General features: G+C 40.1%; 2 protein-coding genes across 2 annotated transcripts in view; one reads left to right on the forward strand and one right to left on the reverse strand.

Annotated features, from left to right (window-relative positions):
• The window catches only part of LOC121946759 (A disintegrin and metalloproteinase with thrombospondin motifs 7), a 78,365-nt gene extending 69,072 nt beyond the window's left edge, over positions 1-9,293 (reverse strand). The window contains exons 1-2 of the mRNA XM_042491497.1: positions 8,815-9,293; positions 3,910-4,271 (exon numbers count right to left, since the gene is read on the reverse strand). Of these exons, the coding sequence (XP_042347431.1) occupies positions 3,910-4,271; positions 8,815-8,935 (483 nt within the window). The 5' untranslated portion in view covers positions 8,936-9,293. The remainder of the gene's footprint in view (positions 1-3,909; positions 4,272-8,814) is intronic.
• A 2,556-nt stretch (positions 9,294-11,849) lies between these two features.
• On the forward strand, positions 11,850-12,998 carry rxfp3.3a2 (relaxin family peptide receptor 3.3a2). Its single transcript, XM_042487445.1, has one exon. The coding sequence runs from the start codon at positions 11,850-11,852 to the stop codon at positions 12,996-12,998; it is 1,149 nt and encodes a 382-aa protein (XP_042343379.1).
• The last annotated feature ends 3,024 nt before the right edge of the window (positions 12,999-16,022 follow it).

Here is a 16,022-nt window from a genome sequence, read left to right on the forward strand (position 1 = left end):
GACCGATAATATCAAAACATCACAGAGCAGTGGGCAAATGATCCCCAAAAAAATGACTGGTTTACAAGTGACATAACAATTGCCTCTGTTCTAGTCACGGGTAGACAAAGCTCTGATGACGTGGTGAGAGCAGAATGAGCAGAGGCCTTAAACAACATGAATCCATGTATGGTGTCAAAGGTAGCGGTGTGGCTAAGTGCTTCCTTGGCACATGAAATGATGTACTGAAACTCCCTGCATCTGTTTAAATTTGAGCCTTCCCAGCAAGTCAATGCACAAATTTGCCCCTTATCATATCGGTGTATTAACATGACTGTGAAACTAGCATGAAAGTGCCTCTACTTCAATATTCTCTTTCTTTACATGTCAAACCAATGAAGCTTCTTTCAGATGCAGCAGAATTTGTAGGATAGATATGCAGCTAAAAATCTGCAGGGAGACAGCATGGACCAAAATCTGTAAGTACAGTTTCCAGTATTTCACTGAATTCAACACTGCTCAAGTCTTGTTTACATGACTACAGTGTGTTTTTCAAGAAAGGGAACTTTCCCTGGCGCACTATGAAGCAGCTTCTGAGTATATAACATCAGAACCCTGTTTACTCTTATATAGAAACATGTTGGTATTAAATGGCAAAACATATTTAATCCTCAAGGACTTGTAAAAGACTAAATGGCAATTTTTCTTACTTGCTGAAGGCAATGTTTGTTTACTTCAGGTGGAGTGTGGGAGTCTGGCTTGCCATACAATTCCCACCAGGGTTGTCTTTACAGCGGAGCATGGTCAGGCACACTGGGTAAAAACAGAAAACTACAAGGGGTTGTCTCAATGCCGATTAGCATATTGATATTATCCGTGTGGTTAAATCAGCGATTCTGGATTTGACTGCCTCTTCTGAAGTATAACAAAGACTGTGAGGCAGGCACCTTAAAGGGAAACTCCGCCGATTTTACAAAACAAAGTCTGTTTACAGGTCCTGAGAGAGCTCCACTCAATCAATTTTTCTACTTAGCCTGTTTGTTAAATCATTTCTTACATTGTGAGTCTGAGTTTTACTGGAGTGCAATTCTAAATCAGTGAAGTCCTCTTTTAACAAAACTACACTTGCTTATTGCCATCACGTGCTGGGATTCTTCCTCATATTATGCAGGCTTGCAGGTTACTGTTTCTAAACACACTTACCAGCAAAAGTGAAAGTAATAGTCAACTCCAGGTTCACTCTTGTTTGGGGTTTTGCTCACTATATTTGTGATTTTCTGAGCCAAAACCTCATCTGAGCACCGTGGGGGTATACCCCTATTTATATCCCAAACACAGAAAATAAGAAAATACAGGCAGAGGGCAGACTCTCTGCAGAAAAATACACTGCCACACACTTCTAGTGGGTCATACGTGATGATTGAGAGGGATTACTTGTGTATGAGTCTTTTTTAGGAAAATCCAGCATAGCATATCTTAAACCAGTTAGGCTTTTTTTGACTTGTTATAGGAAGAAAAGCACAGATGTCACTAATAAAATTAAGGCTGTCAAGCAAAACAAGCAAGTCAAATTAACCACCAGATTTAGAAGGCCACCCTGCGGCTTCCCGTCAGCTACAACAGCAACAAAGAGACGAGGGTGGTATGTCGACATTGCCATCGTTGTATGGTATGGGAGTGTAAACACATCCAACCATTCAACGCCATCACCCAGATGTGCTAATCACTGAGACGAGGAGAAAACAAACCTTAGGTGACATGTCAAAATGCCTCATTTGAGGAAGGCCTGTTGACTTAACACATTGCGGTTTATATAGTATGCGTCTCAAGCACAAATACATCTCAATCACGCTTCTCTTGCCTCTTATACCAAAGAAACAATGCAACCAAAAAGTGATAGGGGTAGTTGTAATATTATTTGTGAAACATACCTTTAAAAAAATATACTGCTGCGCAATTACATTAAAAATATTAAACAACATAATATGCTGTTTTTATCAATAAGAAACAGTCAGAACACCTAATAGCGGCCTTAATTAGAAAGACTGGTTGTAATTAATAATACATTGTGATACTAGATGAATAAGTCAGTCTTATTAATTATCAAGGCAGTCACATTAATTAAGACAGAGGCAGTGAGGTGCTGTTTGTTTGTGATACATGGAAATATTTTTGAAATTCATTGACCAGATATAATGAGGAGTAATATTATTGCAGCGCTGTGATAATTCAGTGAGAAAAATCTCCCAAGCACCTCCTTCAGCAGTCTAAAAGTTCTTGCTTTTATGAGCAAACATCTGCATGTGATCACAGACTCAGAACAACGTGAATGACTAGCTGCATTTTGAAGCAACAGTCTTTGAATGTGAGTGAGCAGATTGTGGCTTATAGTTGGATTCCTGCTGTGATCCTTGAAATGCACTGAAGGGAAGGTCATTTTGTTCCTCAGCCTTGACAGTTACATGGTGAATACTTTCATAGAAAAACAGAAGTGCAATGAATGTTTACTGCAAAGCCTAAAGGAAAAAAATATATTGGAGTCTGATTTTAGATAAATTCCATTTTCAGTTCAGTTTTAAATAATAAAGATTTTTAGTTAGTTTAGTCATCAAAATTTAATCCAGTTGATAACATTTGGAAAGTCTAAAAGACGGGCATTATTAAATCATTTTATCCTCATTCACGTCAGAGGAGGTCTAAACCATCACAAACGCTCCTTATTATGAGCCCAGACTCAGTGAGAGCATCACAACTATTTTTGCAATTCTCATCTGTCCCCAAAATTAAATTAAAAAAACAAACAAACAAAAACACCTATGATGACATTGCATTTTTGTATAAGCTGTCACAAAAAATCAGGCATTTGAGGCCACAACAATCTCAGCAACAGCCGATGAAAACCTTGGACAGACTGTCTCTCTGGGACCAAAAATGTGAAAGATCAGGATAATTTTACACGCAGAAAGCCAAACTTTTTTGACTTCCTGTGCCACTGATCAACTTTAATGGGAATGAATGGTACCCTGCTTCAAACGCTGTATCCAGTTTTCTTTATACATCGATAGTTGAGACAGAGTCGCACACGCAGCTCAGCTGGATAAGCCCCACTTTAGTGTACAGTATGCAGGCTATTTTCATATAGGGTTACAACAGATATCACATTTGTGCATGAGGTATGCCTGAACACGGAGTTTGGCGGTGACAGAGCTATGGATTACCGAGGTTTCGTGGTGTACCGCGATAATATGTTTAGAGCGTATTTCATATCACACACCATATGCATTCCTGTAACTTTCACCAGCAAAAAAAAAAAAAAAGTGGTGATAGTAGAGCTAAATCACACTGCAGGCATCTCATTGCTGCAGTATCGCGGTACAGCAGTATTGCAGTATCGCAGTAATGTTGTTACTGTCACAGCACTATGAAATGAAATAATTATTTTGACTGGCATCCAAAGTTTCAGCAGTCGAGTCAAATTTTACATGTCCTATTTCTGCTGTTAGTTAGTAGTTGGCTTTTTTGAATAACAGATGGACACAGCAGGACAGTGAAATTATGTCCCTAATCTCTGAACAGCATGTGACCAGGTCATGCTGCACCTGTAAGTGCTATTTCAACCAATTGTTCAACACTGTAAATCTTCTGGCCGGAGTAAAGCCTTTATGTTCCAAGTCTGAACAGTGAATAATTTTAGACACACCTATGGTTCATGGAAAATCCATCCAGGGTGTGCAGCTGTCTAAACGACCCTGAAATTGTCAGATGAGGTCTAAACATCCACTTCAAGAGTTTTTTTACATTAATGCCTCAGAACACTTATAAGACTTAAATCAGCTCTGGAATACAGCCCTCTGCTGCAGCTGACATTTCTGCGTTTAACTAGAAATGCATTTGAATAAACCTATCAATGGAGCTTTTAAAATTACTCACCATCCCATCACAGGTACTTATGGCTGCGCTTCCTTTACCAACAGCCTCATCCCACACTTCACCTAAGAAATAGCACTGTGAGGATCCAGGAGGGCGAATCTGTGCTCCATCCAGGCCTCCATACCTCCTCTCAGTCACAAAGCCTGGAGCCAGCAGGTGTGGGTTGAGGGTGAGGTTAAAGTGCAAACTGTGACCGCCATGCCACAACTGGTAGAAGACGCGATCTACGTCCGCTGGTCCCTCTGAGGCTTCCCGGCGCTGTACACGGCGAGCGTGGTGAGATAGGAAGTTGGACAGGAAGTGACCTCTGGCATCCACTCTAGTGGGGTGAACCACTTCATACTGAGGCAGATGAGATCTCTCTGTGGAGGTCATGGTGGGAAGATGTAAGAGAAGATGGGTTAATGAATCATGGGAAAGAGGAGAGTCATTAAGTAATTAAAGTGGCTGTAAAGCTGTAAACAGCACTGGGGAGGCACTAAACAAGCCTATGGGTGTCTCATCTGTCAATTTTACTTCTAAATACAGCTGCAGTGTATACAGAGGATTTTAGAGGATTCTTGTCTATCCTCCTTTTACTTTCTACTCCCATGTGCAGCAGTTTTGATAAAAAGGTTCATTCCTCTGATAAAACACATATTCCTTGTTTTTCTGTGATTTGACATAGCTGAGTCAACAGCATGAAAGGCAGTGTGAGAAATATCTTCCTTTGTGAGCAAGGGTATAGAGAAATTGACTTTAGAAGAGGGATTGCTTCCAGCCTTATTGTGGCCAGCTGATTGCAACAATATTACTGATTACTGTAGCGCACATGTCCCACCACATGCATTCAAACATCTTTCTCGACACTGCATGTCTTTCTAATTTAGTTCATTATACTGAATAATCAATGGTGTTATTTAATATGCACACATGGAAAACAGATTAAGATGTGGCTTAAAAATTAAGTGGCAAAGACACAGGAAACTAAATTTTAAAGTATTTTGACGTTCGAAACTAAATAAATCTTGAAGCTGCCCTACTTTTGTGGACACATGGTGTATCTACCGTATAAGAACAATGTGTATAGTACCATAAAAACCTTAAAAGAACAATGGTTGGTGTTACAGTGGAAGCAAACTCAGAACCAATCAGCTATTGATCTAATAACATTTAGGGGCAACTGAGTAGGTATAGCTGCGGCAGGAGCAGGATAAAGGTCTCATTACATACAACGCGAATCATGTCTTCATGAATAATGAAAAAAGTTAATGCATGAAGTGGATTATTGCTACGTTAGTCCTCATATTTAGACACTAAAAGTTGCTTATTTGCAGTGCACATTGTCAATTGCTGCAATTGATAATTAAGTATTCTTTAGTATAGTTACTGGAATAGTTATTGCAAAACTACCCAGAAGTTACCAGATGTTATTTTAAGGTAACGTCATCAATTCCTAATTTTCATATAAAATGGGATACATCAACAAATGTGGCTAATCTCCATGATAATAACTGATGTCACAACAACTGCTGTTTTATAATAATGTCTCATGATTCTGAACAGCTGACAGTACAAAAAACACCCTTGTAGCATTATAATTTCCAGACCTGCTGTTTTGGCATGTAGATAATCTATCAAGGCTCAAGAACCTGCTCCTGAACCCTCATAATGCCATCATTATCTTAATGTCATTCAGGAGAAACGAGCAGAGTGCAAACAGTGGTTGCACACAGCTCTGAGGTAAAATGAGGTCTCTCTCCATTCAGCTTTGCACTGGATTATCTGCACAAATATTTCAATGAATACATCAACGCAGTAAGCTCTGAGGTGGATGTGTTTGGCAACCAGCTTCATGGAATATCTCACTGAATGAAGAGCAAGAAAAACACATGCTTTAAAGTTTTCACCCTCTGTAAGGTCACTTGTATTCATTTTCGAGACTGTCAAAAGAATGTCAGTCAAAGCGAGGAAATTCAGATGGAATTTCACCCAAACTAGAAGCAACATAAAAAACGAAATGGATGGCAGAAATCAAAATATTATATTTTTTCCTCTTTCCGTTTGTGCTATATATCAATCTAAACTAGTGTTATTGGCAATCTCTCTAGTATAATGGAAATCAAAGACATTTGACTTGTGGTGCTCAAAGCACAAAATAAAATACATTTAGCTACAACACATGAATGAATTAGCATTTCAGCATTTCCAGTTCCCTCAAATTCAATGGGTTTTTTGAATGGGTTTTTGGTTAGGAGCCTGAAATAAGGTCTGTGGTTGACACAAGCTGTAAAGACTTTCGGGTTTTGTTCTACAATATGAAATGTCACAGTAAAACCCCCACTTGCAAACTTACAAGCTTTTATGCGTCTTAAAATTGCTAACAAGTGGCTAAATGAGACGACAGACATCATCATATCAAGCCAAGCCAAACACAGTTTTAGAGCTTTGTAGCGGTGGCAACGTGAGCGCGATATAGTTCCTAGTAGCCTAACAATTCAGGATTAACTTGAGTAGCCAAGTAACGATTTGTGGAAAGAGAAATTACTATTGAATTTCTATTTTTATCTTTTAATTGAAGTACTATCTATTACAATTTGATTGGGGAGAAGACACACATGTACAGTATATATGTATATAGAGGTCTTTAGGTCTTTTTTTTTGCTTATTATATTGTAACTTTTTTGCCTTTTTTCCATGTTTTTGATAAAGATCAACCTTTGCTTTATTTTTCTTAAATTTCAAAAGGTTACATGGCTCCCAGAAGGTCCTCAGAAAATAATAGTTCCTATTTATGCACTTTATGGGGATAGTTTGGTGCTTATTTTTTTAACAATGTGGGTACTTTGTGTATATGAACTGTGGTAAACATCCCTCTATCATACCAGCACTAAAATCTCCCGACTCATCTCTCAGCTCTCTCAAACTCAGACCAAACTATAAAACTGAGACTCTGTTAAATGCTTATTTCTCACCATATAGTCTTTAGTTCATATTTGAATCCACTCTCTGGCTGTTATATGATAATGTCTAAACAAGAAGGGAGGGCGATATTGTTTTTTGTGTTGAAGTAACAGAAACTTAAAAACTGAGATCAAACTGTAAAACTATGCAATGGTGTTAAGATATTTACCAATTTTCTGTTGATATGCAGCCTATTTCTCGCCTAAATTGTCTATAGAAACATATCTTAATAAACTATTGGGCTGTAATCGGCTGATTATTTGTGATCAAGAGGAGGGTGCCGTAACGCCCTGTTTTGTAATAGCAAAGTCTGGAAAATCGGACATCAAACGGTAAAACTAAGCAGTGCAGATAACATATGAAACAATATCTGTTACTGTGTTGTCTGTTTCTTCCCTAAAATATTTTTAGAAATGTTGTTTGGCTTACCGTTTAACTGTTAGCAAGACTCCCACCATATTGTTTGCTCTGGTCAAAATCCGGTCAAAACCAGTCAAAACAGCGCGGTCTGGCGCAAAGCATTCTGGTTGTTGTAGGATTTCTACCTCTAGAGAGAAACAGCAAATTGCAAAGCCTTTTCCACTGTTTTGCAGAGGGTTTTTTTCACTGCCTTGTTCCACTGCATGAAAAGATCATATCTGCAGCAGTGAAATACTTCTTTAAATCAAAATTAGCTGAGAATGCTTTGTGAGAATGTGAGCTTGCATCACAACAAACATGTTTCACCAAGCTGAGTACACAGACAGGCAGCTAGAAATGGTGACAGGAGGTTAATAGGACATGTTTTGTTAAATAATATCTGACGTTGTGATCACTAATGAGGAACCCTCTGCTTTATTTTCTCAGTCAATGTGCTGTTTTTATAGTACTGGTATTTTTTAACTGTTTATATGTTTAACCAACATTTTAGATATAGTAAGGATTATTGTATGTAATTGTTGTCATTTTGTTCATTATTAGTACTGTATCAATTTGTTTTTTTTCTTTTGTTGATTTGGGTTAGGTTTTTGTTTTTGTAGTTTTTCTGTTTAGTTGTTCTTTTTCATTCCTTTTTGCCTTTGGCTTTTAATTCATACTTTTGCTTTATTTTATGATGTAATGTTTACTCATGTAGATGCCAGGAACAGTGGTTTTTACCCTGGTAGTGGCTAATGTGGATCCACATAAATAAAATAAATATGTATTTCTGAGGCAAGAAAGAGCCCTAAGATGTGTCCCACTGCTTGGACATTTTAAAAATAAACTTTGGGATTCCTGTGCCAACATTTATCATCTCAAGTGCCTTCCCTCAGAGACACATCCTTTTCTATAATGCCTGACGGTGCTTCGTTTTTCCCCCAAGGACCCGCAGTTGATTTATACAGGATGAGTCACACTGCAGCCAGACTCCTTCTGTTTCTACCTGTAACCTCAGGAGAGTAGCATCTGAACGACGAGCTTCAGGGGAGGCTGAGAGAGTTCAGGCAGTGGAGGGGGAGAAATGTTTCCCTCAAGACAAGACAGGATAAACTCTCGGATCTGATTATACCCACTGAGCCTTTGCAAAGTAGAATGGAAACCATCTCCACTGCGAGGATGAGGATGCATCCTGAAAGTCAAATTCTGTTTCCTGACCTTCCTCGGTGAGGTCAGAGGTCAGAGTTAACTGCAGTGGGTTTTGGCTGTGTTTTGGCTCAAGGGCAGGGCAGATGCTGTCCTACATTAAACTCAGATGACTAAATGGAAAGACAGTCTCTCCAGCAACCAGACTGAGCTGCATAACCTTGGGTTTAATTGCCATGATCAGCCCAAACTTTGTAAACAGAAGTCACAGCTGCAGAGAGGGCTGCTGCTGGCCTGATTCTGGGCTGAATTAGATGCGCTCTGGAACAAATGCGCACAACAAAAGCAGCCACATACAAGAGGACGTGGCGATATCATGAAAATTTCACTTTAAAATGTGTTGTTTTCGGGCTCACTAACCTGTTTCATGTGATAATCCTAATGCTTTGCAGTTTCCCAGGACCGCCAGAAGTGCGATGAATATGTGAATGGGAGAGACTCCTCGTCCAGAAGCGTGAAACCCGCAGTCCAAACGGGTCATCTTGTCAGGACGGTAGCAGCCTGTATTTTAGAAACATTTAACGCCTTTCTGACACCGCGTCGTCTGTCAATTCAAATGATTTCCATCTGTGTTTGAATGCACTTTTCTCTCCGTTGCGACCGTGCACTTTAAACTGTCACAATCCCTGCAAACTTCTCCAATTTAGGCCTGAACATGGTCTGCCTCCCGGTGCTGCGTCTGTTGCATTCTCAGCCTTTTTGGACTTGTTTGTAAGTCGGCGTTGACGTCTGTTTGCGAGTAGCTGTCCCCTCCGTCCTCCATCAGTCTCCCACCGACAGCCAGTGACAGCTTAAAAGTTTTTCTCTGCAAACTTTCGCTGAGCAGAGCCACCCCCACAGATGGGTGGACTTAAGACAATGGGCTATCTTTCAGCAGGGCTGGAGGCTTAAAGGGGAATGCTACTCCAAGAAAGCGGATACAGCTCTTAAATCCAATTGGCACTCGATCCCAAAATGGGGTCATTTGGGTTTTCAGTGGGTCAGATGAGGACCAGTGTTGATGGTTCACTTGGAGTCAGAGAAATCATGACAGATCAGGAACTTCAGTGAGCATTATTACAAAACTTCTTTACAGCGCTGAAGGCTGAAAGCATGAAGTTAAGTAAAAACTTTGGACCTACACGTGCAATGTCTGAAACTGAAGTGGAAAAAAAGTCTGGATTGATTAAAAAAAAAAAATCCACATGGTCATTAAAATCTACATCATTGTTTTTACATTATTATCTCAATCTGTTTAAGCTTAGCGCTCCCTCTAGCGGACAAATGAAGGCACTATAAGCCACAATGATGATGCTTCTGCACATTTAAAAAGCTGCAATTTTGATTTTGTTAAGGAAGCACGGTGTTGGTCTTTACATTTTTTAAATCAATTTTTCAGTAAATATATACACAAACACCCTCCCCAGACACCCAAGAAATAAATAAGTTTGATAAAAACAAATAAACAAAATAAAATACAAAAACTAAATAATTAAAAAATAATAATAATGCAAAAATATAATAATTTACAAAATGAATATAAGGTACAAAAAACAATACAATAATTTACCTAGTACAAAAATATACTGCATTTACACATATAAATGCAACCATTTGTACACACAGAAAGAGGCATATGAAGCATACATTCATATAAAGATACAAACATACACATATTTAAAAACTGAGTAATTATACATTTACTTTTACTTGAACCCCTCAAAAAATGTATCCCTATTAGATTCCTCTTTAATTTGTAATATATCAGATAGGAATGGAGTGACCGTACTCTCATCCCCATCTGGGGGTTGGTTGACCTTATGTTCTTTTAATGAGATAAATAAAACATAGAAACAGTCTTAAAATGGATTGTAAAAGTTTGATTTCATTGATATTTTTTGTTGAAATTAAAGTTTGGCTGGCCTGAATTTTTTTTTTCAGCGCTGTTGACACGCTGACGCATCAACCAATTATGTCTTAGGTTTAAATTTCTAGCCTGGGCACTGTGTTAATCAGCGTACTTAGCTGACGCTATGCTAACTTTAAGTGCATTTAGAAGCACACTGGTACAATGAGGTGACGAAGTGTGATATTAAAATAGGACTCAGACACTGATCAAAAGCATAGATTTATTTATCTTTTTGACCAAACACAAACTTTAGATGACGTTCATTTGAGGTGCTTTGTGGCAAAAAGCAGACACACCCAAGAGTGCGTTTGAGCAACACTGCGATAATGTAGCTGCTCATGCTGTTGCATTGTCAGTGTGAACACAGCATTACTCCTGAAATTACCCTGTAGGTGACCTCTGACCCCAATGCAGAAAATTCCCAACACCCTCTCACTCTGAACTCTTCACATGATGCAGCTTTGTCAGGACCTTAAAAGTGTACCCATGGCGTTTTGGGTATCCTTGTGTGTCGGCTGTTTACGCTCTCGGACGCCATTATGGCGATGAAGCAGCATGGTCTCTATATTTAAACAACAGCGTGGCCGGTCACGACAGTTGGATTTAGACACCAAAGTCACAGATGGTTAAGTTCGGGCAAAAGAGGCACATGGTAAGGTGTAAGGAAAAAAAAACACACACATCCACACAAAGCGAACTCCAAACTCCCGCACAAAACTCTGTTGTTTGTGGGATCCATCGACTGGTTTCGTCCAGCCGTGTTCTCAAGTGACGCTGTCCGTGCGTGTTGCATGTGGACGTGGTTGCTGCCATCCATCTGTCCGTCAGCGTACGATAACAACACATCTGGATCTGTCCGACTATGTTATCATATGACGCTTCTGGTAAGGTAACTTTTGGTGTCACACTCCTACAAAGCACTGACAGACTGGTGTTATTTGATGAGTTCATAATGAGAACGGGTTGAAATTTCAGTAACTTTCTCAAGGACGCCCTCTAGGGAGCTAATAAATGTGACAACCGACCCACGTTACAACACACCCCAGTTTCCCCTATACATGTGACGATGTTCCTACATTTATTGTGAGAGAAAGCATTTAAATTAACAAACACACACTGATCGTATTGATGACGCTTACATGAATGAAGGATGATTTTAAATTATTCATAACGTCTCTATTGCTGTATTTTTTTGCCGTCATTTCTCCATCAGACGTATTTTAAACATTCAGCCGCACACCTATGAGCTGACATGTTGGTTGTGACAGTTTGCTGCTGGATTCAGGATGCTTCAGGCTCGTTTTTACGCCTGTGACTCTGCCTCTCTGTCACGTCTTGATTGACCAATCATGGCTCAGCAGAGGAGCGACACACCTGTATAAAAGCAGGGTTCAGTTCATTGAATGGGGATTAAGAGCTGAGAGAGATTCACATGGAGTGTCTGAGTTGTGTTTTCTAGCCTGTGCGTGAAGCCTGGTGCACATCCAGGTTCCTGACTTTAAAAAAAATGGATGAGATATTTAACCACAGCGGAGGAGCGCTGAACCGAAGCTCACCTGCTGATGAGAATCTCCGTTTCGAAGACATCGATGTGAGCGCGGACGGCACCTTCATCCTGAGGATCCTCATCTCCGTGGTGTACTCTGTTGTTTGCGCGGTGGGTTTGGTGGGCAATCTGCTCGTGTTTTTCCTCACGAGGTTACGGCAGGGTCGAAAGAGGTCCAGCATCAATTTCTTCATTATCAACTTGGCGGTGACGGACTTCCAGTTCGTGCTCACTCTGCCCTTTTGGGCTGTGGACACCGCGCTGGACTTCAGCTGGCCCTTTGGAGACTCCATGTGCAAAATCATCCTCTCGGTCACCGTGATGAACATGTACGCCAGTGTGTTTTTTCTCACCGCCATGAGCGTAACTCGCTACCTAGCTGTCGCGTCTGCCCTGAAGAAAAAGGCGCACAGGAGGTCCCGGTGCGTAAAGTGGGTGTGCGCGGTGCTGTGGGTGGCGGCGACAGTGGCCACAGCGCCTACAGCTATCTTCTCCACCGTGACTGTGGTCGCTGGAGAGAAACTCTGCCTCTTGAAGTTTCCCGAGGGGCATGATTGGCTCGCTCTCTATCACATCCAGAAAATATTAATAGCCTTCATCATCCCGATGCTCATAGTCTCTGTGAACTACCTGATGCTCCTGCGCTTCGTCAGACGGAGGAGCATGGGCACCAACAACCCTAAACGGAGATCTAGAGTCACCAAATCTGTCGCCATAGTGGTTTTGTCCTTCTTCTTCTGCTGGATGCCAAATCATGCCATCACCTTCTGGGGCGTTTTGGTCAAATTCAACGCCGTGAACTGGGATGATTCATATTACATGGTGCACACTTATGTGTTCCCGGTCACCGTGTGCCTGGCGCACACAAACAGCTGCTTGAACCCGGTGCTCTACTGCCTGATGAGGCCGGAGATCAGAAAGATGCTCAACAGTTTGTTTTGGAGAGCCTCCCCTCCATCCTCGAAAAAGACCTGCGTGACGCGCTCTTTTACGCACGGAGAAACGCACGGAGTCGTGCCTCTCCAGATTGTTGACAATGGAGAGTACACGCTGTCCATCATAGACCGTAAAGGCTCACCAAGCTCCAGAATGATCCCGTACACAGAGTAACTTTAGGCCTGGGAAAATAAAACCCCACGCAGCTGCTTTTTTTGCTCTGGTTGTCCACCTGTGACTGTCACGACTCGTGCGTAATGCTTTCGCTAGTACCTCAAATTTAAACATTTTTAACGACAGACACTAATTACTGTCACCTCGTTTTCATCATGACATGAACAATGTACAGTAAGTTTTAAATGGTATTTATTTAAGTGATACAACTTTCACAAAATTACTCGTTAATTCAGCTGCTAAACAAGCCCGCGTTTCTCTTAACTTTCTTGCCTTTCAGATGCTGCTTGTTGCTTTTCTTTTTGCCTTTTGTGAAATAATGAAACTTTTGCCTTTACTTGACAGTGAGGAACAAAAAACAAGAACAGAGACAAGGACAGAGGGAGACAAACAAATCTTGGACATTTTTGAGGACTCCTAGCAAACGGTGGGATTGTATTATGAAGAGGGACCTATAATAGATGTGGAGATTAAAATATAGAATCACAAGGTTGCAGTGTTTTCTACTCATAAAGCCTGTGTGTACATCAGCTGCCTTTTCCATTTGAAGTAATGAGTTGTTACAAGTGGCTAAAGATTAACTTCACAGAGCATTTTCGATTTTGAGACATCCTTAATTCTACAATCAGAAACCAAACATGTAAAATCGGCCCAGATTCTATATGGTGCACATGAAAAAAATGCCATGCTGAACTGTATGAATCCATCCACTGCTGTATGTACAAAAAAGAGCATATATATATATATCTATATATATATTTCTCAAATGCAATGTTTTTACACTTTCTCTCACAGCATTACATAAATATGGACAGCTTGTCATCCTGTCAGGTAGAGCAGGTTCATTTCTTTCAAGGTCTGTTGGCTTTCAACAATAAAATAAACATTTTTTTCCTTGAGACTTGTTGAGTTTGACACTTGGGCAGTGCACTAATCAAGGGGGAGAATGCAGCACAACTGAAGAAAATTAAGATAAGAAATTATACATGTATGCAGAGTTAAACAGCTCCTTTTTTATGCGTACAACCTGTACTAATACTGAATTCATATTCAGCTCAGGGGAGAGGCTAATAAAGGCCACACAAGATCCAGCATCTGCCATGTTACTTGCCAACGGTGCAGGTGCTCCTCAGGCAACTGAGCAAACACAAGGAGAGCTGAGCAGAGGGAGGCTCCTGGCTGCAGGCAGCTGGGGTTGCTTCCATGTTTGTGTGCTAATGAGCATCTTTCCCTGTCTGAATTTTCTCTTCATGGGCCCAGAGGCCTCTTCGGTATGTAAGGGCTGTGCAGGAAGCTGCAGGGATGTTGTACAGTAATGATCACAAAGTGTCCAAACTATAGATTTTCCCTGAAAGCAACAGGCATTGAGAGTCTGATCTATCCATATTGCTGGTCTATGCACTCTCTTAAGTAAAGTCAGTTTTATTTATACAACTCAAAATCACTAGTTTTCCTCAAAGGGCTTCGAAATTTGCACTGCATTCAACATTCACTGTTAGACAAAACAAAAACAAAAAAGGTGAACCCAAAAGTGTTCTTTGGCTCAATATCAGGAGAGCAATTTCACCAAGGATACATTAGTTGAAGCCGAATTAGTTCAATATATTCTGCACAAAATGCAACAATGTACCTGAGATAAAAGTAAAGCAATCGTACAAGCCGGAGGCTGAATTCAAATCATTATCTTAGGTTTCGCCCTCACTCAGAATTCAGTGTTCTTGTGGCTCAAAGGTGCAATTACATTTTATTTTACCACAGTAAGTACAGATTAGCTGTATAAATATCCAGTTTGAGTTAGAGATTAAAATTCACAAGGTTTATACTGAAATAAAAACCTGTTTTACAAACATATTAGAGTTAATGAAGGTCTAACTAAATCAGAGACCACTAATATCCAGGGTTTAGTGGTTGATTCATCCCTGCATTAAAACATGGCTTTAAGTTGTTTAAATTATGTCCAAGTCAAATGTTTTAACCGAACCGAAAGGAACACTGTGTGAGATTTAGTGGCATCTAGTGGTGAGGACTGCAGATTGCAGATCAGCTGAATCTTCTGCTCAGAAATCTTTCAGTGTTCACTGTTTGGGAGGTTTTTACAGGGAGCTGAAAATGAGTGAGTAACAGTCCTTCTCAATCAGGTCACAGCAGGTCTTGTGTCCTGATTTGCTCCTTTGATTATTTCCCAAAGGCTTTATTCTGCTTTGGCAGTGGTCACTGAGCGGACAAACAAGATGAAATCCCACTTGTGTGTTCTCAGTCACAGTATTTGGCTTTGATCTCGATTCAACAATTTGCATTCATCTAAAGTTTAATATTTCATGTTTACAGACATTTTTAGTGACATTCAGTACGTTTCAAGTCTTATAATCCACATTTATTGCAGCTAGTAACCATGCAGATGTTATAAAAAAACATTTATGAACAAACACGGCACAGAAATTATCCTTACTCTTTCATACGTACCTCATTCTTAGAGTCCATATACTATAACGGGTTCCACAATATGTTTACATCGCCTTACATTTGTTAAAGTTCAACTAAATGCATCTTTTTATGATTGGATTTATTGCTCCTCTTAAATTCAGTTTGTTCAGCTGTCCTTGCTGAAACTTATTTGCAGCTGCAACAATCTATTTCCCTCTTGAGCTGGGGATCAATAAGTTTTCCCTGTGACAGCAGCAGGTGGTTAGCATGTGTCAGCGGAGTGAATCAAACCTGCATCTCTGAACACAAATGACAGTTTCACTAAACCAAAGAACCTCATGGGAGTTCTGTTCATTTATTAAAGCTTTTTTAACTCAGAAAACACTGAAAACCATTTGCGAAATCCTCATTTGCCCTAACTTTTTTCCTCTATGTCACTGAAAACACTGGATCACAAGCTAAACCTTCAGATTTTAGGATGCTTTGATCGGCAGGTGGCTACACAGTCACCTTTGTGCTTTTGAGCAACAGTTGGTAGCTTTTGTCAAAATACATTTTTGTGAAACTGTCACCACATCCACACAGAAATACATGATAGAT

Source organism: Plectropomus leopardus, chromosome 1, assembly GCF_008729295.1.
Source record: "Plectropomus leopardus isolate mb chromosome 1, YSFRI_Pleo_2.0, whole genome shotgun sequence".
Lineage (NCBI taxonomy): Eukaryota > Metazoa > Chordata > Actinopteri > Perciformes > Serranidae > Plectropomus > Plectropomus leopardus.

What these genes read in the sequence shown, in the direction of transcription:
- rxfp3.3a2 (XM_042487445.1), top strand. Translation starts at nt 11,850, where the DNA reads ATGGATGAGATATTTAACCACAGCGGAGGAGCGCTGAACCGAAGCTCA.